This window comes from Idiotropiscis lumnitzeri, chromosome 5, assembly GCF_059441095.1.
Source record: "Idiotropiscis lumnitzeri isolate Australia: NSW breed Sydney's pygmy pipehorse chromosome 5, RoL_Ilum_1.0, whole genome shotgun sequence".
Classification (NCBI taxonomy): Eukaryota; Metazoa; Chordata; class Actinopteri; order Syngnathiformes; family Syngnathidae; genus Idiotropiscis; species Idiotropiscis lumnitzeri.
In genome coordinates this window covers 20354444-20382094 of record NC_142395.1, presented here as the reverse complement: position 1 = coordinate 20382094, position 27651 = coordinate 20354444, and the positions used below count along the sequence as shown (strand labels likewise).

The window sequence follows — 27651 nt, the reverse complement described above, 5'->3', positions numbered from 1 at the left end:
TGAGTGAAAGAGATAGACAGACCATAATATGAAGAGAGACACAGCTGGTAATGCTGTTGCAGAACAGCACTTGTTGTATATCCCAAAGCTCGATATTTATCAAGGGAGGGAAACAGCTGAGAGTTCTTTCGAAATGTGGTTTCAAAGCTTCTTTCCACTGACGGGGAAATCATTAGGGAGGTATTGAAAACTTGCAGTCCTTTCATTTAACATGTTTTATTTGCATTTTCAATTGACATCGTTTGTGTCGGATGACGTTGGTGTTGAACATAAAATGTCTTTATAAACTTATGATGCATGCGATTCAGAGGTAATCTTGCTTCGCCACTTCTTAAAGTGTGTGAATAAATCTTTGGAACTGGACAGCTGACAGACGGGAGAGACATTGCGAGCTCCCTATTCTGTCACTTGGCACTCGCATACCGAGCGCGCGTTTGTGTTCGTCAATGTGCATGTGCGCGCAAGCATGTATCTTCAACCAAATGTCCGAGCATATGGTCACCCTGTGGCTGTATGGAAGCCGTTAATGCCGTGCAGCCCTGAGAGCTTACAATGTGTGCGGCAGTCATCCTGCAATTGATGGCCTTGCCTGTCTCAACCATTACGCTGCTGGTTTTAAGCTCTTGATGACACTGTACCATGAAAGATGAAGATTATTCCTCAATTGTGCGAGAGAGATGGGGCAGATTATCTCTGTGCAGAGATCTCTCCTCCACAATAACTGGGTAGCAGTGCTCTCCATTTCCCGAGCAGCCTAATAGTTGGCTACATGCAGCTGAAAGCTTTGATTTATTCATGATATCAGAATATGGCACTTTTTCGCTGGCTTTCTAAATGGAATTACGAGGAAAAAAAAACAGCAACAACAACGACTGCTGTGCCAAAGCTGCTCATGTCAACAAAAAGTACAATATTAAAGATACAGTATGTTCTTCAGTAAAATGAGGACGGAGATTAATTGTATTTGGTGTGTGTGTTTAGTGACTGAATACTAACACAAGCAAAAACACTATATATATATATATATATATATATATATATATATATATATATATATATATATATATATATATATATATATATATATATATATCAGGGCTGTGCAAAAAATGTATTTACCCAATTATTGGGATTTTTTTTAAATCATTTTCTTTTTATTGGTAAGCAATATTTGTAGTGCACAAATAATCAGACAAAGTGGAAAAAATGAAAGTGATGTCCAAAAAATTTAACTATCGGGATATTATATGCGAAGAGCATCTAGACGAGCAGCAGGTTTAAGCATTCAGCAGTCACACTACGTCTTCTGAATGAGCCAGTGCCTGAGCCACGCACCCGGAGGAAAACAAATATTTATATATGTTATAATATAAGAAATTATCCCCAGGTGTGAGTGCGCGCACGGATGGTTGTTTGTCTTTGTGTGCCCTGCGATCGGCTGGCAACCAGTTCAGGGTGTACCCCGCCTACTGTGTGAAGATAGCTGAGACAGGCTCCAGCACCCCCTGCGACCCTTGTACAGAAAAGCGGTACCGATTATAAATGGATGGATGGATTTGACACTGGTGATTTATTTTTTTAAATATATAAATCCAGCTAGTTATATCATTGAGTGTGTATATACAGTAGATGCACAACACAGACACATTTAATTCCCAAAGGTTTCACTGCAAGATAAACCCCAGCCCTAAGTATTTGTGTTGAATCAATTTCAGGTCAAATAGTCCCCAAATGTTCATTAGAAGAGAGACACAGGAGTGAGGTGATGAACACGGAAAGACCAGCGGGAATCATAGGGGGCATGATATCCTTTAGCTAACAGAGAGGAAAAAACCTATTCAAGAACAACTACAGGAGAATAATTGGAGCACAAGAGCTTGCCTCACATTACCGGATCAACGAGCTAAGTGCTCGGCAGGTTACGTGAGTGCGCGGACAAAAAGAATAGAGACAGATTGAGAGAGGCGAACAGATGAGGAGACAGATCGACCCGAAAGATGATGGATATTTTTGAAGGTCAGATCAGAGACGGTAACGTGTCAAAACATTTTACAGCTCTTCAGAGAAGGCACAGAAGCTCTTGAGATAAGTGTTGAGCATGCTATGTGTGAGTGTCATTGCAACAATTTTAGCCTGTCTCACTGATGTGAACAGAGGTTATGTTAAACTGGCATATTGCCCCGTTAAAGTGGTTCAAGATCAGCTGTGATTAACTGGTTTAGGAGCAAGTGTAGTTGCCCCTTTTCAGGAGCGTAGATGTTATGTTTATCTATATTGATATTATTTTGATTATGATTATTTTTTTCTTCCTTTAAAAACATGTCTATTTCGGGCAATGAGATGCAAATGTATTTATCTTGATCTCATTGTTGTTTTTAAATGTCAAGAACACGACATTTCTAATCTGGTCCTGTTCAATTTAGTTTGCATTTCAATCAAAAAGCAAGAGAAAATGAGTTGGGAGGAATTTTCTAAAGGAAAGGGCTGCGTATTGTACTTTTGTTCAGACACAGGAACCAATTTTTACAACAGACTTCAATTATTTGGTGTATTTTCTGTTTGTGGAGAATATACATGTTATTCAGTCGCTTATGTATAATAATATGAGAAAATGGTACTTTAGATCTTGTTTAAATTGAACAATAGGAACTGGATCGCCCAACAGCAAAGGCACAGAAACAACAACTGCTCTTACAACAATGTGACAGGCTTCCAAACGATAAAGCTTTCAATGTTCTCCCTTGATGAAAATTAATTGGTGAGCAGTACCGTAGGTCATATGGTTAGCATCATACTGACCGTTGGTTAGGCTCTACGTTGCCATCGCTGCTCTGAAAACTACGTCTGAAGCTGTGCGGTGGTGTGCGAGTGAAGTCCGTTCAGACTCAACTGGATTGAGACAGCGATAAAATGAGACAGAGAGATAGCGTGATATTGATAGATAGATTGATAGACTGAGTGAGTGTGCTACCTCTCTCTCTATTGTTCTCTCTTTCTGCATGGTAAACCCCATCAGCTGTCAGCTCCAGTGAAGAGATATCATGGTAGGCAAGCACTCAGCGCCTCGGAAAACAAAGCGTGTTCCCAACCATACCTGTCTTGGCACTACACTGCACTGAAGCCACGTCTGGCATCTCGTGCTCTTTAAGATTCTGCTATACGACTGACTCGCCTTTTGTTTCCTTTTCTCTCTCTCGCTCGTCTTCCACGTCACCTTACTGTTACCAATCTCTGTTTTTTTTCTTTTCTTTATTTCTTCTAGTCATAGGAGAAAGGCTATACTGCTGGCTGGAAGATTGCCTTTTTTTTTTTTGTCAGAAGCGTCAGTTATTTCCATCAGTACTTTTAGGTTGTGGAAGATACCTTGTTCTCCAAGGCTGAAAAGAGTGGTCCTTTATTTGTTTGCCGTGTTCTGAACATCAGTGAGGGGGTAACTGGAGGCCATTGCTTTTGTTTGCCATGGACTTATGGAACCTGATTTAGCCTGTAAGATGTGTAAGAAGAGGAATGCCAAGCAATTATTGCACACAAATCATCAGAATATTTTTCCCTAAAGGGGTCACCAAGAAGACTGGCAGTTGAATCAAAGTGACATTTTAAGGGTGCTTTTAAGGACGTTCACTGGCATTTATGTTGGCAAGAGAGGAGTCATTTACTGTATTCCTTAATCCAAGAATATACATGATTGCATTGATGGTCCCGTTTGCAAGTTCTGAGCTTGCATGTCTCGTTCCAAAGAATTTTAGCTTCCCATTGCTTCATAAAAAACATGATTCTTTGGTTAATTGAAGACTAACGAACATTTACTTCCAAAGACTTCATAAGCATGTTTGAAATTAAAGCCCCCTGTGAGGTATCCAAAAGCTGCTGCACAAGGTAAAGCTGGATGACTAAACAGATGTGAATGGAACTAGAAAGGTATATTTTGATATGCTGTTTATGTATACAGTACGACCGTCAACAACAGTACTGGGGAAAAAAAACATGATGTATGTATGCAATTTAAGTCATTCTCATTCCACACGCTGGGAAAAAATATCCTTTGGGTTTGTTTAATTCATTCATGTACATCGGTTCCATGTGATTAAAATGTGTGTTAAACTTATAGAATTACATCAATTTACCAATTTTTAATCATGTGCAAACGAAAATTATTTACTCTTTTCAGTGGTATGGTACATTAGTGTTGATATAAGTTATATTTTTCTGATCAATAAGTACAGAACTAAGAATCCAAGAACAATCACAAAAATTTAGAGTTACAACATTATCATACTAGCCCATCCCACCCACGGAAATGTTGATGAACGAGTGATCTGTGGTGACGAGACACAAATCCTAAAGTATTTTTCAATAAAACACATTTTGATATAATGATGATGATGAAGTCACACTGAAATGACAAGAATTGACATAAATCAATTTACCTTTCCACTTGGTCAATTTGGCCCACAATATAAAAAATACCTGTTTATTGTTAGCCTAAAGAAGAATGTCAAATCTCAAAAAGCGCACTGATTTAATCTCGCTTCATTATTTGGCTACGAATGGAAATAAATTGATTGCGTGAAAATGTTTGATAGCAAGTAGGTGTAGTACTGTCACGTTTTCTTTGCCCAATCATGTGCTAAATCACGGTATGTGGTTACCCTGAATAATTTCAATATAAAGGCAATGAGGATCATATTCATGAAAATCCAAGTCACACTGCGCCGATACTTTGCATTCTATTTGTGATGATGGAATCTATAAAGCTATTTCAACATGTCCAAAAAGATGGATATGGAGGAGCAAAAACAATCATTCAATGTTTCAGAGCATTTTATTTATATCTCTGAGTAATTTCCCTGGAGCTAAGGAGACCCATCGGTATCCAGCTTGCAACCCGACTGTCATTGCACTAGCGGCCCGCATTATCCCTTGTTCCCCATACACAAAGGATAAGCTCCTGGCTTTGTCCCTCTTGGGCTTTTTGAAGAGAGCTAGAACAGACTCCACCGGCAGGGCACAGCATGTCTTTGTAGACTAAACACATTCTCCGCAAAAGTCAGGTTGCTTTAAGTGATCAAACAGCTCAGCGATGTAAGGCAGCATGCAGACAAAGAAGCGTTCACCTTATGGATCAGTCGTTATGTTCCGAAAGGGAACGCCATGATAATGCTTGAGCAGCATCAATACAGGCAGACTACATATTGTCTTCATATTTCAATTCTTGTCGTGCAATTTTCATTTGTACAAATAAAACAGGACCAGAGTGGCCCATCTGGACTATATATTACACCCTGTCTGTACAAAAAAAAAAACATTAAACACACCGAGTTTAACACAGTCACAAGTGTTATCACTGCAACAAAGCATGCTGGGAGTGCCAACTCTCTAATGATGCACAAACACCACTCGGGCCACAAATTATTTATTTTTTTAAGTGAAATATTATTAATATTTATTAATTAAATGCCCTAACCATTGGCAAATTTTCATGTATTTATATAAGGTTCTTCTGCAAGTTTTGTTTGCAGATACGCATTGGAAACTGGGTTAGCGTTGTGTACACCTTTTAGAGTTTGTGTCATTGGCCAGTAAATCTTTATGTATAGTCTACTTGAAAATATATTCGTATCCAGATGCTTTTCATACTGACAACCACTTGACAAAATAAAATTGAGTAAATTCAACACACCATTTTTTTCTACTATATTTTTGATCAAATACAATATAAACATCATGTTGGAGCAAATGGTAAAATTATACAAATTTATTAAAATGTAACGAACTAAAGTGGGCTGGTGCGACCCATCTTACTCGATGGCTGAAAATGAGTCCCACTCCGTCCGTCTCTGAACTGAACTACTGTTGAGTTGAAATAACAGATACTTGTAAGGGTAACAGAACAAAACAAACCCTTCTCTCAACATTTTGAGGCTGAAGATTCATAAAGAATAATGACTGAAAATCTACAAACGTTGATGAAATATACAGTAGTTCAATTCCCCCCTCACAGTGGTTAATAATTCATATTTATGTATTAACAAGAACACTGCTTACTGCAAGAGTGCTGTCTCTCTCTCTCGCTAACTTTGACAGTATGCATTTTAGTCTGGGCTTCCCGTTTAACCACGACACCAGAAAAAGAAAAATACATAAAAAATATGTCAACAGCATTACGTAATCGTACAATAGCAATACAACTGCAGTGGTTCATAACGCTTAATAAAAAAAAAAAGCGCATTGGTTTGAAATTCCCCAGCTTATTTGGCTTGCTGAGCTGCCTTAATTTGGTTGTATCACATTTATGCCTCCTGGTTGATACTCCACGAGATTAATCATAGAAAAATATGAGTCAGATCTGCTGCTTGTTTCCTGGAGGTAAAAGCTTGTAAGTCCGCCTGTAAATACACCCAGAAGAGAGCATATATCCTCGGAGACAAATATTAGCAAAAGTGAGGAAAAAATAGAAAGGCTCGCTTGTTGTATGTTGCTCGCAGCTTTATCTGACAGAATGCCCAGCGCGTTCGTAGTTGTATGCTTGGTTATGGGATTTTATTAAAGGAGGGGGAGATTATTAAAGCTTAACAAAGCGGAGGAGGGTGACAGTCAAGGTTATTTTGTTGTTGTAGCCTATCATCTCGAGCCGCTCATAGTGACCATGTAAAAGTGCTGAGAGGCTGACACCGTCTGAAATCAGAATTAGATCTTGCAATAGTAGTGTATTTCTGAAGCCAGTTAATACCCTCAGTACAATCTGCCCATTTCTGATATTGGCCAGTACGATCTTTCATCTTGACATAAGCTGGCATATGCTGAGTGGCTCCACATGTTTATCTTTCGTGCAACAAAAGCGAGGCCAAAGCATGTAAGGTAATCACTTCAAAGACCTCAATGCTTGACTCCAGCGTTAGATCCTGCTTTCCTTCTAATCAGCCGTTGACCGTGTGGGTATTATGTGCATTGGAAATGAGTTCACAAGATGTTCCGAGTCTAAGTTGGGTGATGCAAATTGGGTGTTTTCCAGTTATAGCTGTTAGGGAAGAATACACAGTAGCGATCTTTTTAAAGCTGGCCTTTTAATTATCCAAGCCTAGAGACTGAACTTTTTCATGAAAAGTTGGAAAACTCTTATGTATGTAGAAAATACAGCAAACAAAACATGTTTATAAAGTATGAATCTGATAAACACAGGATGGCAACATTATGAACGCCTCAATCACTTTGGAAGGGGCAAAATGTTTGTGTGGGATGGCTTTAAGTTCGTTGCATGTGTTCTCATCTTGAGCGTTGAAAAAAAAAAAGTTTTACCCAAAGAAAATAGCATTTCTCCCATCTAGGAGGCGAGTAAAGATCAAGCCATCAGCCATCTCTTTGGCTCAAATTTCTAATGTTGCCAGAAAAATGAACGAAATGGCACTATACCTTAGAAATTGTGTAGAAAAAGTTGACATATAAATCATGAGGGTGTGTTAGGATGGATTTAAATAAAATGAAGTGACATTTCAGTTCAAAACACATGTAGTGAGCAGACATCTTCAAAATAAAAATTCATTCCGTAGCTTGCTGTATGTGCTTGACGATAAGCACACACACACACACACACACGCAGTATGACTTCAAAAGCAACATGTTCATACTGTCAAAATAGTTTCCCTTTACCAAGCATTACACTTTGGTCAATGTACACACACAAACAAAGTCAGGGGACGGAAGACAGATACGTGTGACAGAGCAGCCCCCCCCTGTTGAGTAATGAAATTAAATGACAGCTCTTGAGCAAGGAGGGATGCTGTGAGAGCTAGCGAGAGCAAGAAAGAGAGTGAGGGAGGAGCGGTTTGGGGGATTGTGTCCAGCCAGGAAATTGAAGCCATCGCAAGCAAATTGAGTTCGGGTCATTTTGGCGGGCAAGAGCAGACCAATCAATTTGGCCTACTACTCAGTGCCTGTCAGCCTCACAGAAGGACACCTTGGCATCCAATAATAAGAGCACAGCAAACAACCCAAGTCCTGGCTCACTTACTCTCAGCTAACATCTAGCTTTCTGTAATTTCTCCTTCGGGGAAACACACCAATATAACTGTAGCCTGCTATATGAGCTATATTTGTGTTGATACGAGCTGTCAAGTTAAAAGGTTGGACCAATCTCTTTAACGGAGTCGTCTATCTACTGCGTGAATATGAAGAGACAGCATTTGCACTAGTGCAACCGTACGTCTTGTGCCTTATTGTTTTCACGTTTTTGAACTGTGCCTAAAAAAAGTTGCATTCAAACCGTAGCTGATTATAGCCGTCAGATTATTAACATGCAAATCATATGTTTTGTTCAGGAAGGTGAATCACTGCATGGCCGTTGTCAGTTGAACAAAAAAGAAAAAAAAAAAAGTTTTGCACGTCTGAATGGTTGAAGCACAATGAAGCAATAAAAAGTTTCTTTGGCATTTCAGCTCAATATGAGCTGTCCACGTTCACGTGTGATCTCGAGTTAAATAACTGGAGTTTAATATGAAAAAGAGAATCTTTTGTGTCCAGTTAAATTTTACTCAAGGGATAAAAAAAAAAAAGGTAAAGAGCAAAACATATCAAACATGTTTTTTAATCAGTCTTGTGTTTGTTTTGCATTGTACCTTCTGCTAATCTGTGGACAGTGACACAACATTGTTGTTAATTAACTAAATTACACAGCAGGAACACTACAACATTACAGTGCTGAGGCAACAGGCAAAAAAAAAAATAGTGGAATCATACAACCCCAAAGGCCTAATTATCTCTGTTGGCTCCCAATTAATCCATTAAGTTGTTCTGGTTCAACTGCAAGACCTAAGGCGCCATTTCACATATCAATATATTGCACCATCAAATAGACGTGTTGCAGGGCTTTTTCATAGCTAGCATGGCCTGTTTCTACTTCCAATATATATCAACTATTGAAAAAAAAAGGCCATAAAATGCTAAATGTTCTCAAATATCCCTTTCTATTTACACAGGAGCTCCACAAAACAAAACCCACTCCACCCCAATTTTGTCTGATTTGAATTGTTGAACCATGTAACTTGATGGCCTCTAATTGTTGTGCCTTCACTGGCTTACAGAGATTGACTAGCACGGCTTACCATATGTAAAACTGTACTCAGGGTATTGACGACTTTCAAAGCAGTCAATGATTGTTTATGTGATAAGCCACTGGACTTGTGTGGGATGTTAAGAGGGGCTTCGGGGCCCGGTCGGGTTATGAGACTCATGGCGGTACAGACTGTAGACATTAAGTTTGTTTACACACTGCCACAGTGGAGGAGAGTTAGCGCACGTGAGTGATTGTTTGAATATTGCTCTCATCTCTTTAAACTAATAATCATTCGGCAGTTCCCCCCCACAACGTAACCCCCAAAGATCGCCATTCTCGACACTTCAATACTGTCAAAGATGGTAACAAGGGATGGGGACAATAAAAAAACAAAAAAAAAAACAATATGGAGTACATTGCTATTTTAAAATTTGTATGAAAGCGGTGCTTTGTCTCGCTTGGATTTTTAGGCAGTTTGAAAGACTCCCAAGCGAGCACATGCAAATTTACACACACTTGTTTTGAGTCTGTGCTCTCAATTATATAGAAAGAAAATACATCACTGCAAAAATGCTGAGTCGTATTCCATGTTTTGTATTTCAGTGATTTCTTTTGGGCTGTGTTCAAAATATGTCATATAGTACAAGTTTTGCCTCGGGGTCTCATTGAATGGCAAACATTATTTCCAGTTATTTCCATGTCATAAGGATTGCACATTTGTGCCAAATGTTACGGAAGGCTTACTAATGCCACATTCATATTTAGTGAAGTGGGGAGTGTGTCATGCCTGAAGCTTTACCCAGAGAGCACATTTACGAGACCGTTTTTGATGCTAGAGCAGGAGTTTCTTTTTAATACTTTTAACTTGGGTTTCATTGCTCGAACTTGCCTTGCCAGGATGTGTTGTGATTATCCCTCCACAGAGTACAATCACCCCTTATAACTTGGGTGTAAAAAAGTGACTTGGTCAGCTATTTCAGCGGCAATAGGGGAAAATAGTGTTAACTGAAGATATTGTCCCTGGGCGGGTCCACACCTATGACACATTGCTAATTTGTGATGAACAGACAAGAATTAAATGTAATGCCTTGTATTAGCAAGAATTGCAATCATTTACCCCCTTACAAGTATATGCATTTTGCACCGGCGTGGTTGATGAGGGATAATGAGAAGGACCAGACAGTCTTCGTTGTGGTTTTATGCTTTCTTTGTGGAATAGGCAAAAAAATGAATAAATAACTGATCACTCCGATAATTTCAGGGGTGCCAGCCACATCTAAAGCCATGAAAGTGTGGGTGAATTTGACGCTCCTGCAAAGTGAGGTGCCAAAAATCTGATTTATAGACCGTATATCAGTTCCTTCCCACCTCTCAGAATTAAACACCATTCCATATTAGAGAGTTGCTCGTTTGGAATATGCTAATTTTACATTCCACTGGTTCTATGATACCAACATTTCACAGTCATCACAAATCTGCTGAGAGTGTGATGCTGCACCATGGTGGCTGGCACAAACGCTCAGAGCAGGGTGGTAATTGCAAGATTTGGTGGCGACGTCAACAATTTTCCATGGCACTTGAGCATCGGACACACACGCACACACACAGTTAGCCCAATGAAAGTAAAGCGAAGAGATCAGAACGTTACCCTATTTTTCCGTCCGCTACATGGCAACCCTTGCGTCATCATTCCTCTGTACTTATTCATAAAATAATGACCTTGAGTCACCATCTGTCCAAAGTTCTTTTAAAACACCTCCGTCCTTGCATTTCGCCAGTCCGTCCCTAGCAAGAAAAAAGCATCCATGCATGACTAGAGGCTAAGGGCAGAGGTTTCTTAATTCATAAACATTATTAAAATCTCACTAGCTGGCTAATTCCCTATTCACATCCATTTACCATGATTTTCGAACGATAAAACGCACCGGATTAAAAGCCGCGATAGCTGATTTTTGCCAGAAAAACGAATTTGTTCATGCATTAGCCACATAGGACGAATAGCCACGGGTCTCCAAGTTATTAATGGGGTATTATCAATATTATAAACACTGTAAGACACTTTTTACCCCCCCAAACAACGCCCAACACAGCTTTATACAGTCAGTTTAGTTTGTTGTCGCACAAGGCTAATTCACAGATGATAACAGATCCATGTCGCACTGTAGAGATGACTGTATTTATTGCACTTCATCCCTTTACTCTAATTAAAAGCAACTTAAAATGCTTATTTTGGCTCTCAATTACTTCTTCGCACAGCCACGCATATCGCTACCGTGTTTTTGCCCACTTCCTTGCTCTCTCTCTCTCTTTCTCTCTCTCTCGTATTAATTGTTTAGATAATAGTTTTGAATACAATGACCGTTCTGCATTAAATATGGAATTTATCAAATTATGACAATTAATGAAATGGAAGAAATAAGAATTTTATGTAATAGTTTGTTACAGCGCTGTCTCTTCATTGTGCACTTTACGGCTCAAGGTAACAAACCTCTCATGTGGACAATAAGTCATACAAACGTGTCAAGCGCATTTTCAGTGCTTGAGTTCATAGGAACCTCTGCACCGCAGTCAACAGTCCTTGACTGGCAAATTCTCTTCTCAATGTGAAAGAGTCACACAGAGAAGAACTGCTGTCTCTCGCACTTTACGGCTGGAGATGCCAGCAGATGGTCGTGCCAATGAATGAATCAGAAGAGGTTAACATGTAGCTGACGCTCCGTGGCAGTTCAACAGATTTTCCCAGCCCTGCTTCAGGCGCACAGAGCAGGTTGCACTACTCCAATCTCGCAGTTCTCAGTAACCTGAAGTCAGCTTTATTTAACGACAGACCAAATTTAGAGTGAAGGTTGGGAGCTAGCGGTAGTGAGATGTTCAGCTCACCAGAAAAAGGAAATGTGACTTCTCGGTAAAGGGAAAGCGCAGCGTTTTAGATGGAGACACAAGTTGTGGATGGTTCTAAAAACGGGGTAACTATTTTTGTGAGTCAGGAATGCTTCGACGTAGTCAAGTGATGACACTGCCGCACGGTCTGATTTCCGATTCACTGCCCTCCATTTTCTTATCCAGGGGAAAAAAAAAACCTCTCAAGTAAAGACAACGCTTAAGTTCATCAACCGGTTTGGTACCTGGTGACAGAAGACTTAAGACATTCGTATTGCTTTTCTCTTTTATCTCTCGGCTTGCGCGAGCTTGTTCCTGGGTTACGTCTTCATGTTCCGTGGAGGAGTCGGGGCGCAAATGGCTCGCTTCCCCTAATCGCCACTCTCCTGCAAACCGCCACACTTCCTGCACAAAAAAGACACTCTGACTTTAACAGCTTTCGTTCAACTCCTCACAACTGTGTCTTTCACAGTCCATATTTGTCACGCAAGCCGAACTGATGACATTGCTTATATTTTCCAAAAGCTAAATCAAGTCAAAATGAAAAATCACGCCTGCAGGCAATATGCTTTGCTTTTACAAATGCTGCTGGAATCTTGGCACTGAAATCACCTAATGCAAAAAAAACAAAAAAAAACACCATCATAATGATGATAATGCCCTAATTATTCAGAATCATTTTTAGGGTGGTGTCTGCTACACTGCAACAATACATTATATAATCGTAATTTCATTTTCAGGGGCTTTTTAACGGCGAAAAAAATAACATCAACTGTCATTAGGCAAGCTGGACATCCCCCATATTGGGAAAACAAAAAAAGCAGATCTCATTTCTAACATGTAAGCTGTATAAAACAGTGAGTGTGAATGAGGTACCATCACATACCGAAAGAGAGTGTGTGTCTGCTTTGAATATCATACAAGGTTTCTTCCCCAATATACTGTAGGTCACCCACAAATATTACAATAATTCCCCCTAAATGTCTTTTATTTTCTGCTTGTCGTGATCCTTGGATTTGGCTCAAAGATATGACTTTGCTTAGTTTTTTCATGTCGTATTATTATTATTATTGCAATTTTTTGTTTGTTTTACTGCTAAGGTTAATTGTGATTTGTGCTTTGCTTTACTCAGATGAAGACATGGAAAAAAATGCATGGACTTGCGAAGAAATTTGACCAATTTGTAGTGTCAGTGTCTTGCTCAAGATTGCTTTCTAAACAAAACCTATTACTTCTACATCCATTTTCATGTTGCAAGGAGTTTGGATCCATCTTACTTGACCTTAGGGAGGAAGCTAAGTACAGAAAAGGACTAATCACACGTTCAGCTGAGGGAAATTCAGTTTTTCCCAATAAATCTGCACCAATTGTGTGGACGAGAAGGCACATGAGGGCTAATGTTTCAGAAAAAAAGGCTGCAGCTGTCCAATAGATTTAAAGGAAATAATGTTTGATCCAATAAAAGACTAGAATTTGACACAGTTTGGGACATGAAATTATGCATATGTTGTCACATAGGTCAATAATTCACTGCAGCTCGTTCCTGCGACTTCGTTTTATAACTCACATTACTCTTTTGGTCTGTACTCATCACCCTCATTTTCCAACTTTGGCAGATGAATCAGATAAGCAGGCCCAGCTCAGTAAAATTGAGATTGAAAATTGGATGAGCACTCATGTTGGCAGAAACCGTTCTTTATGCAAGCTCAACTAATGAGAATATTTGCAAAGGTAAGGGGTACTCATTCTAATGTTACTAAAATATGTGTTGAGTTTACAGCATCCTTTTTAATGAAAAGCATGGTTTCGGTTTGCAAACAAACACTTCAAAGAAAAAAAAAAATTCCCCCCCCCTAATCCATAAATCTGCAGATCATTTAGCTGGTTTGTGCTGATAATCACATGCCAAACAAGTTGTGCAAAGACTGACAAAGTACATCTACACACACTCGGGGACAAAATGTAAATATTTTCCAGAATTTAAGGGCTATGACTGAACAGTGTAATGTGGAAGCCTGCAAACGTTGCCACAGGAAAGGCAGTCAGAGCAGAATGAGTCAATGTTTGAGTCAAAATCCAAGACAGGCAAGACTGATTCAACTGTCACTTAATTTTAAATGTTTCTCATCAACATATATGGCTGAAGCAAACCTTTAAGATGACCATTTTTCAACGTGTCATTGTTAACCCAATCCAATAAATATGTATTTCCAAAGACGGCCAGCAGATGGCAGAGCACCTTTGGTCTTCAGGGAAAGGGGGAAAGAAAGGGAAGGATGGAAAGAGATCTTTTTTGTGACTTCTACTCTCCAGGGTGACTGATCTCCCTTAGTGGTGTGATTGTGAGAACACACTCGTAGGATGTGTTCTCTCACTCCAGGTGTCAGACTGCTGCTAGATAAGATTATTTGTGGAGGTGAGAAGGTTGCATTCTTTTGAGTGCGCAATTGTGCGTGTCTGTGCATTTACATTCTGCTCAGTGTGAGTGTTGAGGATTGCAGTGTCCTTTGAAACACAATGCCACACACAAGAGTTTTTGATTTAAACACAGCACTCTATGTGGTCAAACTCAGGAGCAAAGGAAAGAGTACAAAGAAACATCCTGATTTGTTTCCTGTACACAACGTGGGACTTTATTTTGACGATACCGGTAAAACACTTTTCTTAACAGGTGCTTTTGTAAAGAAAAGCCAGTTAATGCCTTGCATTTTCAACCTGTTTTAAACAAAGACCGCAGCTTTGAAAGTCAATACTCCATTTCAGTTTAAAGGGCTACCTTTTAGTTCTTGAATTTAATATGAAAAGCCAAGCTCCAAATCAATGAAACCGATGCAGTTTAAATTCATTTGGAATGCAACCATCTACTTTTATAGGCCAACTTAAGATTTAGAGTCTGTCACAGGCGAAGCTGCATTACTGTTTGGTGATTTATGTTGGCTTGGATGACGCGTTTAAAACTGGCCTTTGATTGCAGGCTAAACTTTGTACAGTTTGCATTTTAAACAACACGCAAGGACAAATGCTGTTCCTCATCAGTAGCAAGCTTGTTTAACATGTAACCTTGGAGTAATAACCTGCTTCTATTTGCTTTTTTGACAGAGTGTTTGTGTGAGTGTGTTTAGGCAGGGGAATTATTTTACAAAAAACAAGCAGATAATAAGGGTTAGCAGGCGTGATAAGCCATAATATCTTGTAAACTGGCAGCAGGGACAGTTAAAGCTGGTCTTATGCTAATATTATTACAACCGACTGTCGGCAAGCCAGAACGCTGAAATATCTTCAAAACGTGCATCCGGCCATGTCCCAGAGATGGAATCAATTCACAGATTTGCAAGTCTCAAGTCGGAATATTGGAATCTGAAGCAAGTTCCGAGCCATTTTGACTTGGGTGAGTCAAGTGTAGTCCTGTCCTGCAATAAGTCAAGTCACAATCTTAGCAGCAGTATGTTTTTTTTTCAGAAAGACAGAAGACAAATATGCTCAGATATTGTCGTTTGCCAATCTATCTCATCTCTTATGTCCTCCAAATCAACATCAAGTCATACATTCATCATGTAGAATATGAACTGCTCATATTTCTTGCAAATAAACTATCAGCAAGACTAGGACAGCTGTCTTCTTGCATAATATATCAATCATTTATTTCCAAAATATGACACTCTATTAATTCAGTATATATTTGAAAGGCTCAACAAAGCCAAGCATGGTGTGTCAGCATAAAGATTCCATCATGGCTGTAAATAAACCTAAAAAGCTTCATGTTTTTAATCAATTCATATTTTTAAATTTACTTTTCAAAGATATGGCGCTTTACATTTATGTAATTTTTAGAAAATATCAGTTGAATTAAAAATTTTAAAACCGTACCCCTTGTAGAGTATGTAGAGTTTTAAAGTTACAATTACTTAATTTTAAAAGCTTTTTTATTCCATGCACTGTTTTTAACTGACATGAATCCCATTAAAACAAACAATAATTAGTTTACTTCATTGGTTGTCATGATTCTGTTTTTCTGTGACAAGTTGCGAGTTGATGTGGTGGTGGATAAAGGCTGGACCCGAACGCAGGAACATACAGCAGGATGACCTCAAAACAAAATGTAAATAAAAAAAAATAAAAAAATAAAATATATATATATATATAACAAAACGGCATAAAAAGGAAAACACGAAATTAATATAAAAAACAAGTGTTCTGACACAGACTGAAAGGCGGCAGAGAATTAAATACAAGCAAACTGACAAGACAACAGGTCACACCTGGACTATACACAAAGGCTTGGATGGAGCTGATTGGTCAACACAAGGGACGAGGATGACGAGACCAGGTGGAAACAAAACAAGGCACTTGAGGAAAGAAAACATGAAACAAAACCAATTGCAATCAAAACAACAAAATCTGAACCATAATGTTAATAACCCCGTTTCAAATTCAATTTCATTTTGGATTTTCCTGTTTCCCTTCACCTCCATATCCATCCTTGTTTTCCATCCCCTTGGTGCTGCTTTCGGTGTACCCATAAATACATCCATCCATCATTTACATCCATCAGTATTTTAATCTGAAAGAAACATTTCCCCCCAGTCCCCCTTTCGTCTCACACAGTCACCCCTTTCCACATTGTTATTTCTGTGAGTAGACAGCTTTTTTTTTTTTTTTCGTTTAATTGAACGCTGTATGTTCTTGGAGCAATTTTAAATATATAATGAGGCCATTTGCATTAGACTGCAGATTGGCTGACCTTTGCTTTTGCCAATAATTACTGTAAAACCTGTGCCTGCCTGTCATCAACAACGAACACTTCTCTGTGCCCATGAAAGGTTAGCTGCAGGCTTGTGTCTGGACTTAGGAAAAAGCCTGAGGAAAATGTCATTAGAGCTTGGGGGGGAAAGACAATCGAAATTAGCAGTTGAAAATTCAATCAGGTGGGCTTTAAAGACTGTGTGAGCGTGCGCGTGTGTAGGCGTGTGCGTCCGCATACCGATAATCGGCAAGTTACAAGTCATGTCTAAAGAACAAATTCCTTTTCTCCATACAGGTGGCAAACGTTTTTTGTTAACACTACTTTGACTTTGTGAAATCAAAATCAAACTGACGACACAACCTTTCAAATTTAAGCAGCGAGCTTCATATGATATTGTAATGATATCAAATCCGGTCCTGGAGAGCCTCTATCCAGTCTGTTTTAGACGTCTCCCTCCTCGAGGACCAGACTTGGGCACCCCTGTTTTAAACTATTCATGTTTTTTTTTTTCCTAGTGATCTGTAATTTGCTTTTGGGTTGTCATTGTGCAGTGAAACGTGACTGTTTAGCATATGTTGAGGCCCCTCACGACAGTAACAAGACTAGTCTAAAGCGTTTTCTAAAACAATGTATAAATATCAGTTCTTAAGAGCTCTTTTTAATGTAATGATCCTATAGCCAAATCCGCAAACTACAGCACTGTGAAACAGCCTGCACTAGATTCAATTAATTTTATGATTAAAAAAAAAAAAAAAGGCGCGATGCAGAGCACTAACATTCAAGGCTCTGTTCTGTGCTCTTGGTTCTAGTCACAGCGACGCGTCACGTTTCACCTGCCGGACGGCTCCCAGGAGAGCTGCAGTGACAGCGGTCTGGGGGAGCACGAGCCTGTAGGCAGTGGCTCCCTCCTCACACAACCTCTCCCTCTGGTGCAGGCGCAGGATGACTTCTACGAGCAGGCCTCCCCCGACAAGAGAACCGAAGCAGACGGCAACTCCGATCCCAACTCTGGTGAGTTTGTGTCCAAACGGACTTTGAAGTTCAGCTTCAAAAACACGTTAAACAAAAGCGCTTTGGGTTGTGATTAAAGCATTTGAAATTAGGAATGGACTTTAAGAATGCAAGACATAGTTCAGACTACAAGTTATCAAATAATATTTAATTTGGAGTCATCTGTCTGCTCAAGTGGGTTTCTAGTGTATACACGAGCAGGTCATTCATTTCTCAGTTAATCATCCAGACATGTTCGTGCTTCCCAAGAGCAAACCTGGGCCTCCCAAAGGCTCTTCACCTATTTGTGAAACTCATTGGATTTATTTAGAGATGATTTCCCAGTTGGAAGTCTTGCTGCTCTGAAGATGTTAACTTCCCACTATTTCTGGTGGGGATGTACATCTCCGACCCAGTTTTCTCATTTTATCATTAAGTGGCAAGGCGTGCGCAGAGATCAAGCGCATCGCCCCAAGGTCGGTGCCAGGTTGCGTAGCGAGGGTGCCACTTAAATACGAGTAGTTTGAGTAAACTGTGGTTGCTTTCTGACAGAACTCAAGCATATCTATTTGCTGCAGTTGAAAGAAACTACCATGTTGCTCTAATTGACTGAGAGTGTTTTTGAAGCTTATCTGATGATTTCAAAAATGGGAAGGAATGATCTTACGTGGTATCTCTTTTTTTCTTATACGTACTGTCGGTTCAGACAAATAGTATATGCAGAGGCGAATATTTCGTTAAAGTTTTTCTGTTCACGTGTGTAGTCCATTTTTGTGAAGGGTGGATACATCTTTAGTTGTTAACTTGTTAAAAATTTAACATGTGCAGAAGCTCAATGCAATAGTGGGCGTTAACGTCTCAGCACTCCGAGCCAGCTAACGTTGCATCCGACTGCTGTGGCTCGGTCTCGATGCGCGCACCATTTCTGCATTTTTTGTTGACATGACAACTTCCGGTCGAATCAAGCTTGTCAATGTTCTCTCGCTGTGTGCTACAATAGCTTTTTATGCATTTCAATTTTTACGTCGCGACGTACCCTTGAAATTTAAAAGAGGAGTTTCTTAGCGTTGGTTGCTACCTTGCTATCATGCTGACATGGTGTCGTGCTCACTCAGTACAGACGATTGTGTGTGCATGTGCATGTGTCTGTGTGTTGATACTTCTCCCAGCACTACGTTAGTAACGGCTTCCTCGGCGTGCCTCTTTGGTGTGAAACAGGTATTAGGAATGCCGGTGAGTGTGCGTCAGTCCTTTAGTGAACCTCTCACGCTCCGCCTTAAGGGAGAATTTATTATTCTGTTAGAAAGTTGGGATTTTATACTAATGGTTAGCACAATCGACTCTCTACAGTGGTGGTGCATGTTTGAACCCAGGGTTGGCTAGACCATAGTTTCCACATCAAGGAAAAGAAGGCAACTCATTTAATTATTTAACAATTAGGCTTATTATTCTACATCTGATCATGTTGACTGCCAGATTCAATACCTGACAGCACACCTCATGAATTAAATGAGTCAGGGCTTTGGTTTGTATTCCGATTAAAATGATGTAAATCTATTGACAAGATGTGTTGTATTTATATATATATATATATATATATATGAAAACCCATTTGCCATTTTCAGACACTAGGTGACAATAGAATGCGACAAAGCAAGCCAGAAAACTGCTTTACAATGCTCTTCATTCCTTCCACTGAAATGTAAAACAGGCCATGCCCATTGAAAAATGGCCATCATTAAGATGTGCTGAATGTAGTCATAAAAACAAATTAAATCACTATATCGTTTTTCGGAGGTGGCGGGGGTGGGATTTTAGTGCTGGCATCCTTTTTACATAAAGCCCTATTATATAAGTGACAACGTTCAGCCCGTTCAAGTGTCCCTTTAAGGCAGAAAGCTCACATTTTCAAACTGAACTCTCAGGAGGGAATGAACTAATAGAAAATTATGTAGACTCCCTCCTGCAACAAGGACACCAACAGCATCATAAGAACAAGAGGGACACTTGTGTGATGAAGGAGCCAACGCGGACTGAACTGAGCCAAGAAACTAAATACACACCGGTTAATTATTCAGACAAGACAGAGCTAGTTGAACACAAGTGTAGGTAAAAAGCTGAATATCTGACATAATGGCCTGCCATTGAGATTCTTTAAAGCTAGTTAATGTCTTAGTTAACAGATTTAAGGGAGTACGCTTTTTTTTTTTTAACAACAGGCCCCGACAAGAAATGTAGTTTCTCCGCAGATCCCAAATTACAAAGATATATCATGCGGTGTCATAATATCGATGTTGACATATAAACAAATGATAAAAAGCACAACAGACTTTATTTATTACAACAAACATTAATCAAATAGTCCTTTGCCAAGAAAATGTGTGCATGCTTGATGATCAATAAAACAGCTTAAAGCATTTTTATTCTGTCCATCGTAGGATCTGAAAAGTCATTCTGAGTTTAATGATGCTGGGATGGGAGCCAAACAAATGAGTGAAGGTGGAATTTCTACAGGGTTAACTGGCCGCATTACGGCATTCGTTGTTTGCTCAACCACATTTTATTGATAAGCATTTTTCTGAATTATGATAAACATCAATTTCCGAACAATTGAGTCCACAAATGACAATTTCCGTCCTCTTGAGATTACAAAAGTAAGGAACAAAACATTTGAAGGCGACTTTCAAACAGAGAAACTACTTTAAGGGCAAGCTACTGTATATTTGTGTTGCTTTGCACATTAATCTTGTAAAATTTAAAGTATGACACTGATTTGAATAAACCATGAAACTCAGTGCAAATCAGCAAAACATGGAAATGCAACAGACAAAGGCCCCTTATTTTTTAATACATATGTAGGTGGAAAATCATGAGTTTTTTTCATTTAATACTATTAATATACACAGTGTTTCAGCAAATAAAAACTCATGGTGTTTTTTTGTTCCGAGGGAAACACTGCATCCACTCATCTATAATTAATCGGATTTACAGTGAACCCAGAGATGAGTCAGCATGCCGCATCTCTACACTTTAGTTAAGACACAACAGGGAGGAAAATGTGTTGCGCTACTTTCTTGCACACAGGGGCTACTTTTAAAGTGTAATGTCTGCCCTAATGTGTTGTAATTCTCTCCATCAAGTTAGATCCAATAACATCCATGCGCACATCGTGGTATGAAAAGACATGACTGTCCACCCATTCATTATCTTTACCGATTGTCCTCACAAGGGTCGCGGGGAGGGTCGGAGTCTATACAAGTTGTCTTTGGGCAGTAGGCAGGGTACACCCTGAACTGGTTGCCAGCCAATCGCAGGGCACACATAGACGAACAACCATCAACCATCCATGCACACACCCATTCCTCAGGGCAATTTAGAGTGTTCAATCAACCTGCCATGCATGTTTTTGGAATGTGGGAGGAAACCGGAGTACCCGGAGGAAACCCACACAGGCAAGGGGAGAACATGCAAACTCCACACAGGAAGGACGGAGCCGGAATCGAACCCACGACCTCTGCACTGTGAGGCCATGATGCTAACCAGTCGTCCACCGTGCCGCCCAAGACATGACTGATATAGTTTAATTTTCGGCGGTATGCCTCTGCAGTAGATTGTCGTCATAAGCGGCGGCGATGTGAAGATGGTGATTGTCTTTTATTTTTTAGGTGTGTTGGTGAGTGTGTGCAAGAGTGTGTGTGTGTGTGTCCTAAATACAAAACACTGGCCAGACTCACGAAACAAATTTCTCCCTTTGTTCCTTCTTCTTGTGAGCTATGGAACCAAATGTTTTACAAAGGCTTGCCAACAATCAGCAACTTTTAATTATTATTATCACAAACAAACTTTATATCATAATTAGCTGGTACAAAATATATTAAACATATGTTCCCATTGGGGAAGAAGAGTGGTGAAGCGGTGAGAGTGTGACTACTCAACTGGCCTTTCTTGATGTACTCCCAGAACTCCCGCTGATTATTACAATTTCCATATTATTGAAGTTGCAGTAAACTGTGAAACTGTGAAAAAGCAAAACCGCTTGAGGATGAGTGATGCTAATATTTCACCCAAACAGGTGCATGATTTGAGCACAGAAACAAGGAGACTGAAACAGGACGGAGGGAGAGTGGATAAGTGGTCAAATTGTGTGTTAAAAAAATATCTTGTCACTCCACTTTGAGAAGCTGCCACTGTTCTTGTTTGAAAAGGGACACGTATGTTGAAAATGCAAGCACTACGGCCATTACTGATATTAATGTTTTAGATACATCATTCAAAGTCGTGTATATTCTACAGTAGCGCTCTGAAGAACATGCACCGGATGTGTCTCAGTGGCAGAATAGTCTGATAGAGTCTAAGTTTCCTTTCAGCTATTTCTCTAAATCGAGTCTTAGTTGGATAATGGTTTGGATTTTTCCTCAAGCCTGCATGCACTCAGCCCATTTCATGAAGCCAATTTTTTTTTCTGCATTGCATTCAGCATACAAATATTACTTTGGCGTCATTAACGAACCACAAATTTGTATTTTGTGATTGCACTCAGGTCTCAAGATGTTTTGTCCAGGCGATATGTTGTTGTTTTATGTAAATACATTCCGGAATTGTGACAACATACAACTAGTTTTCTTTTCAGCAGTTTTTTTGTTTTGTTTTGCTTCTTGTAACTGCCCAGGGAGTAGAAAGTAGAACATTTGAATAAAGTTGTGGGAAAGGCGTACAAAAGATGTAATACAGGTAGACCCCGCATCTTCATAGTTCAGAATTTGCAAATTCCCCTATTCCCAGAATAGATTTTTTTTTAAATCATTCTAGCAAAATACTTTCTGCAGCCAGGTGGGTCATTTGTAAACGATCGGTTAAAAAAAACTGAACATATTGAATGAAATCAGTTCATGAGCTGATGCATCCGTTTCTTCTTTAATGCTGACCTGCAGCTGGCTGAGGATGATGCACAATCATAACACTGTAAAACTATTTAGGTCTAGTCTGTAAACAAAGTCAATAAAACCAAATTATGCAACAATCAATGGCGTAATTAAAGCTCCACTCAACCATACTGTTCTGTGCGTAGTCAGAAGTTCCATCTAGATGTACAAGTTGGGTTTAAACGGAATTCTTTGGCAAATATGTGTTTGAAAAATAAATGGGAGCTCCCCTCACTTGGAAGCAGCTTGAAATACACTTCAATGTAAATATGTTGTCCTGGGAACACTTTTTAGAATGTTGTTTCAGTTAAATGGGATCATGCTGATTTTGGATACTGCTTGAGACAAGAGTGTAGACATGTCAGAAATACTGAACTCTTTCCCAGCAGCCATGTTGTTATTGTAGTTCACACGTCTTTTGACAATTTTGAATGAACAAAAACAGACTGTCAGTTTGGCAGCCGTACGACCCCATGCAGCAACAATACAAGCGCTCACGAGTGCTGCTGATCCATTTTGTGTGATTCATTTCTGCACTGAAAGACAATTCAACATCATGAGATTTTTTAAAAGAGCAAACATTTTTTTTGTTTTTTTGTGCTTGAATAATTTTCTGTCCATCTTTATAATCCGTTTTATTTTCCTGTCAGATTTTCCTTTCAGAAAAGTTTGGTCAGTTTGCGTTACAAACCGTGGTGTGTGTTAAGAGGATGGGAGTGGAATCATGGACAGAGTGGCTCAGGCCCTTGACCAAGCATGTGGATGGGTGACATGAATTCATATATCAAGAAGCGGTGTTAATCTCTCCTCGGTATTGGAAAACCAGGCCTCTGTAAATATGTTGCCCTAGGATACAATGGGGTTTAAAGGATTTCTGTCTCCAAAGAGAAATTAGACAGGTGCTTGAGAAGTGAACTAAATGGAAATGCTTGCTGGAGCATACAGTGGAAGCAGGGTGATGCTGTCAACCAGTAAACATCGTCTCAAACTCGCCTCAGTCATTATCGCCATAGTCAGTGCCAACAGCTTGGGTGAGCAGACGGGGGCCTGATGAAGAGCATCCTCTAAGATGATTAGTCACAGTAAGCAGAAGAACGTTCCGAGGGATGTGGAATTACAGTCGACTCTTTGGTCCCGGGTAAAGTGGCAAAACATAGCAATCAGCAAGGACTAAATAGCTATTTAATAATTTGCAATTAACATTTTTGGACCGAGTCACTGAAGTTGAAGAGATTTAAATCTGGATTGATTGTACTGTTGTTTTAAAGTGTACATTGCAAATGGGAAAGTTGTAAAAAAAAAAAAAAGAACATTATTTATTCACATATTTATTTTTAATTGTCATATGTCATTAAACCATATGCGGTTGCTGCCCTCCCCTCACCCAAAGTTTTGCCACCCCACCTGCAATCAATCAATACTAAATTGAATATTTTATTAGAAATGCTCCTTATATGCTTTCCGTAGTGTGTATAAATGTTTGAATAACGAGCTTAGAAGTTACTTCCACACTCTGACTCACACTCCTTTCAAGAATAAAATAGTTGCACCCAACCGAGGGAAATGTGCCAATTGAGAAAAGCCCGAACGTCATTGCAGTTGGCTCATGCTGGGCTTACATTTAAAAATGTTCACAGTCTCAAACTAAAAACTGACACAATATAAATCTGTTTGATTATGATAATTATTATGATTATTAAATTCCTCCCGTTATCTCAATCGTGATAACCTATGATGGTTTGTTTATCCGTCTTTTCCAAGTCTTATAACGGATATAATTCACAGTTTTTCAGTCTTTGCGGTAAAGTGACACAACCAACAACCGATAGATGAGCGCTACCAAAACCAGAACTAGGAGCAACATTTCATATCTCAGTCTGAGAATATGCTGAGGCTAAAAACTCTGTAACTTGCCTCAAAAAGTGAGCAGGTGTAAGATAGTGTCCTCCTATTCCAGGCTGACCACAGACAGTCGGCCAAATGTGGTTTCTCTCTTTAATACATTCAAATGCATTATTTATTTATTTATTTTTTCGCTTTTGGGTGCGTAATGAGGTGCTGCGGCGATAAGTTTAACCAGCAGACAGTAAGGCTTGCCGCCTGGGCCTTTTCACAGATTGTGTGCTATAGTAGGGTACAAGCAGGTTTAGTATCGATTTGTCACTGTCGTAATATACGTGCGAGACAAATCCAAATCCAATGTTCATTCTGTGTTGAACTGCATCTTATTTCGATATGTGGAGTGGTCAAAGTACTAGAAACAAATATTAGTTTGTTGCAACACAGTTCCCCAAAAAAAATCACTGCAAACTGAAAGGAACTTGGTTGTATTAAAGAAACATGAGAGACTGTAGCATTTTGCGACCTAAAGATACACATCAACTGAACGTATTTGCTGTTTTACTTGGTGCTTCTCCTCATTGTTACATTGATAAAGTAGAAGAATAGCAGATAAGTGCCGATTCTGACTAGTTCTAACTCAAAATCCAAAGTCTGGCCGGTCCGAGACTGAGACAAGATCACAACTTTTGGAAGGGCTTCAAATTGTGGTTTCGAGATCAACACTAAATTAAGTGGTACCACAATTCCTTATATTAAAACTGAACATTTATTGTCACGAGGAAATAAGAAATCCAAAGGGCGTGTAGGGGAAGACATCTTATATGGGTCACCAAGTTCCATGCACGCTGAGCTCCTTCATCATGCCAATGTTGTTTTTCTGACAAAGAGCTATATTGCGCTTCCTATATTATCCTGAACGCCGATGAACTTATCTCATGGTAGCAGATACTGTGGTAGAAATTAATCCTCTGCTATTCATTCGCATAAGACAGACCATTTCAAAAGTGGAAATCAAGAAAAAGCAAAGCAAAATGAGCTGAATGCATGCTTTCGCTCATGTTAATCTGCTGTTATTTTGGTTGCGGCACTCCACCCTTCTGAAGAACGACATAAATGTTAAACATAACCTTTCAATGCATCTTTAGTTGGAGAGGGACATTGATTGCATTAAAATAGCCAATTGCAAAGTCTGCTCAAAGAAAAAATGTGCTCCCTGATTACATGAGACTATCGTTTGCAAAAAATGACAGGTTACTCTGCGACTTTTCTCGACTGATTTGCTATTTTTCTGTTTAAAAAAAAACTAAACAAAAACGCAACCACAACAATAGTATTAACTATTCATGATTTGCATTCACATTGCAAGAACTCACAGGAATTTCATTAAAATTCATTTATTCCGATTGATGAATAATTCTATACACAAACACGCACAACACACACACTGTACATACACGGAAATTAGTAGCATTAAATTCACCGAAACATTTTCAAATGTTGATGCAGTAAAACTACATGAGAAAAAGTCTTATTTAACAAACTTTATGGTAAACAAATTTGTCGTGGGAACTGTTACTTTCTTTTAAAATAATATACTGGTGATAGCATAGGACAACTGTTTTGCTTTTACAAAAGCTTCGGACATGTCTCCAACACGAGCGTCCTCGCAAGGACAGTGAAGCTTTGTTTGTGGAATAGCGGCAAGAGTACTCAACAGACTTCACATGGGCACCACTAATAAGAGGTGAGAAAGATAATATCACATTGAAAATAGATGACAGGATGACAGTTGAATTCAAGGTGAGCCGACAGGGCATGAAGTAATCACTCAGTGAGTCGAATGCATACTGATCCTGTAAGTGATAGAAGGGAAAAGGTCACTCGTGGAGCAGAGCACATTTCAGAGGAGAAAAGGTTGTAAATGCTAAAAGCTTCCTGAGACAACAGTAGCAACGCGAATCTCAATGATGCCGTTTGTCACCCTTCGTTTGCTACAGCGTCGGTCCACATTTTATACACGGGAAACCCGGGCTTGAAATTTAGATGGTACAGTATCCAGTATGGCGGCCATTAGACACTGCGATCAAATTGACATAAATGCTTTGATTACAGATTTATGCATACGGAGAAATATAATAAATGCAGAAATTTGATCTCGCAGAAGCATTTTCACGTGGTGTCCAACAAGTACTGCAGGATTGCACGGTTAAAAAAACTAAATTCCATTGCACTCTCTTATTTATTATCTAATTTATATATTGTCTGTATTATTGTTGTATTGCACTGGAGAGGGGAGCCCTCTAATCTCGTTGCACACTTGAGTACAATGACAATAAAGGGATTTCTAATTTCTAATTAAAGTGGAAAATGTCATTGAACTGGAGTGACGGCAATCGAAATGTTGATTTGTATCGTCTGAGGCGGTCATTATGTACGAACATATGTTCAGAGGGAGATGTGGCGTAAGGAATATAAAGACACAAAAGGCAAATAGTTCATGGAACATTGCAGCATGAATATTTTGCACTGAGTCGAGCATCTGTTGCCAAGGACACTCAGAGCTTAATGTGCGTGATATGTGCTGCAGTGGGCCAGCCATAAGACAAATTCTAATGAAGCGTTCTGATCAAGTAAAAATTGTCTTCTGCTTGCCACACCTCAAGAAAAGGCACACATTTCACTCTTGTGGAGAGTATGTACAGGATTGAAGGCCATCTTGTAAGTTTACTTTTAAAGCGGAGGTCTGTCAAGAACACACACTGTGTCATTTGCATCTACGCCTTCGACTGTAGGATGTGCAGTTCCTTGTCATTAGTTAGACAAAAGATACAAAGCACTTTCAGACCTTTAGGGAAGAAAAATGAATTGGCTGACATTCAAATATCTTTCTTTTTCAAATGGATTCCATTGGACAAGCAGTTGAATGACATTTTTCTGACTCAGCTGATGTCATCGCCATCACGCAAATGCCTAAAGCCACTTGCAGATGAACTGCAACAGTCTCCTATGCCGTTCCCTCTCTGTGTTCGATTCACCTCAATTATTTTCTTTTCTCGCGTCAACTATATGGGCTCTATTCTCATAGAATTTCTATTTTCAGGTGCTCGGCGTAAGAACTGACACATCTTGACTTTCATGCAAGGGCAAGTTTAGTTTAGTTTTTTTAAATCTGGCAGATCACGCTTGACCATGCTGAGCGGCCGACAATTTTGTGACGGAGCAGG

General features: G+C 39.4%; 1 protein-coding gene across 4 annotated transcripts in view; it reads left to right on the top strand.

The window, feature by feature from the left end:
- pcdh9 (protocadherin 9) overlaps positions 1-27651 on the top strand; it is a 152789-nt gene that overhangs the window by 99840 nt on the left and 25298 nt on the right. For 2 of the 4 annotated variants that reach the window (XM_088295456.1, XM_088295455.1), the window contains one exon: positions 17609-17684. In XM_088295456.1, the coding sequence (XP_088151582.1) occupies positions 17609-17684 (76 nt within the window). Of the gene's footprint in view, positions 1-17482; positions 17685-27651 lie in introns of all 4 variants that reach the window. The other 2 variants (XM_088295454.1, XM_088295453.1) reach the window with 1 other exon arrangement.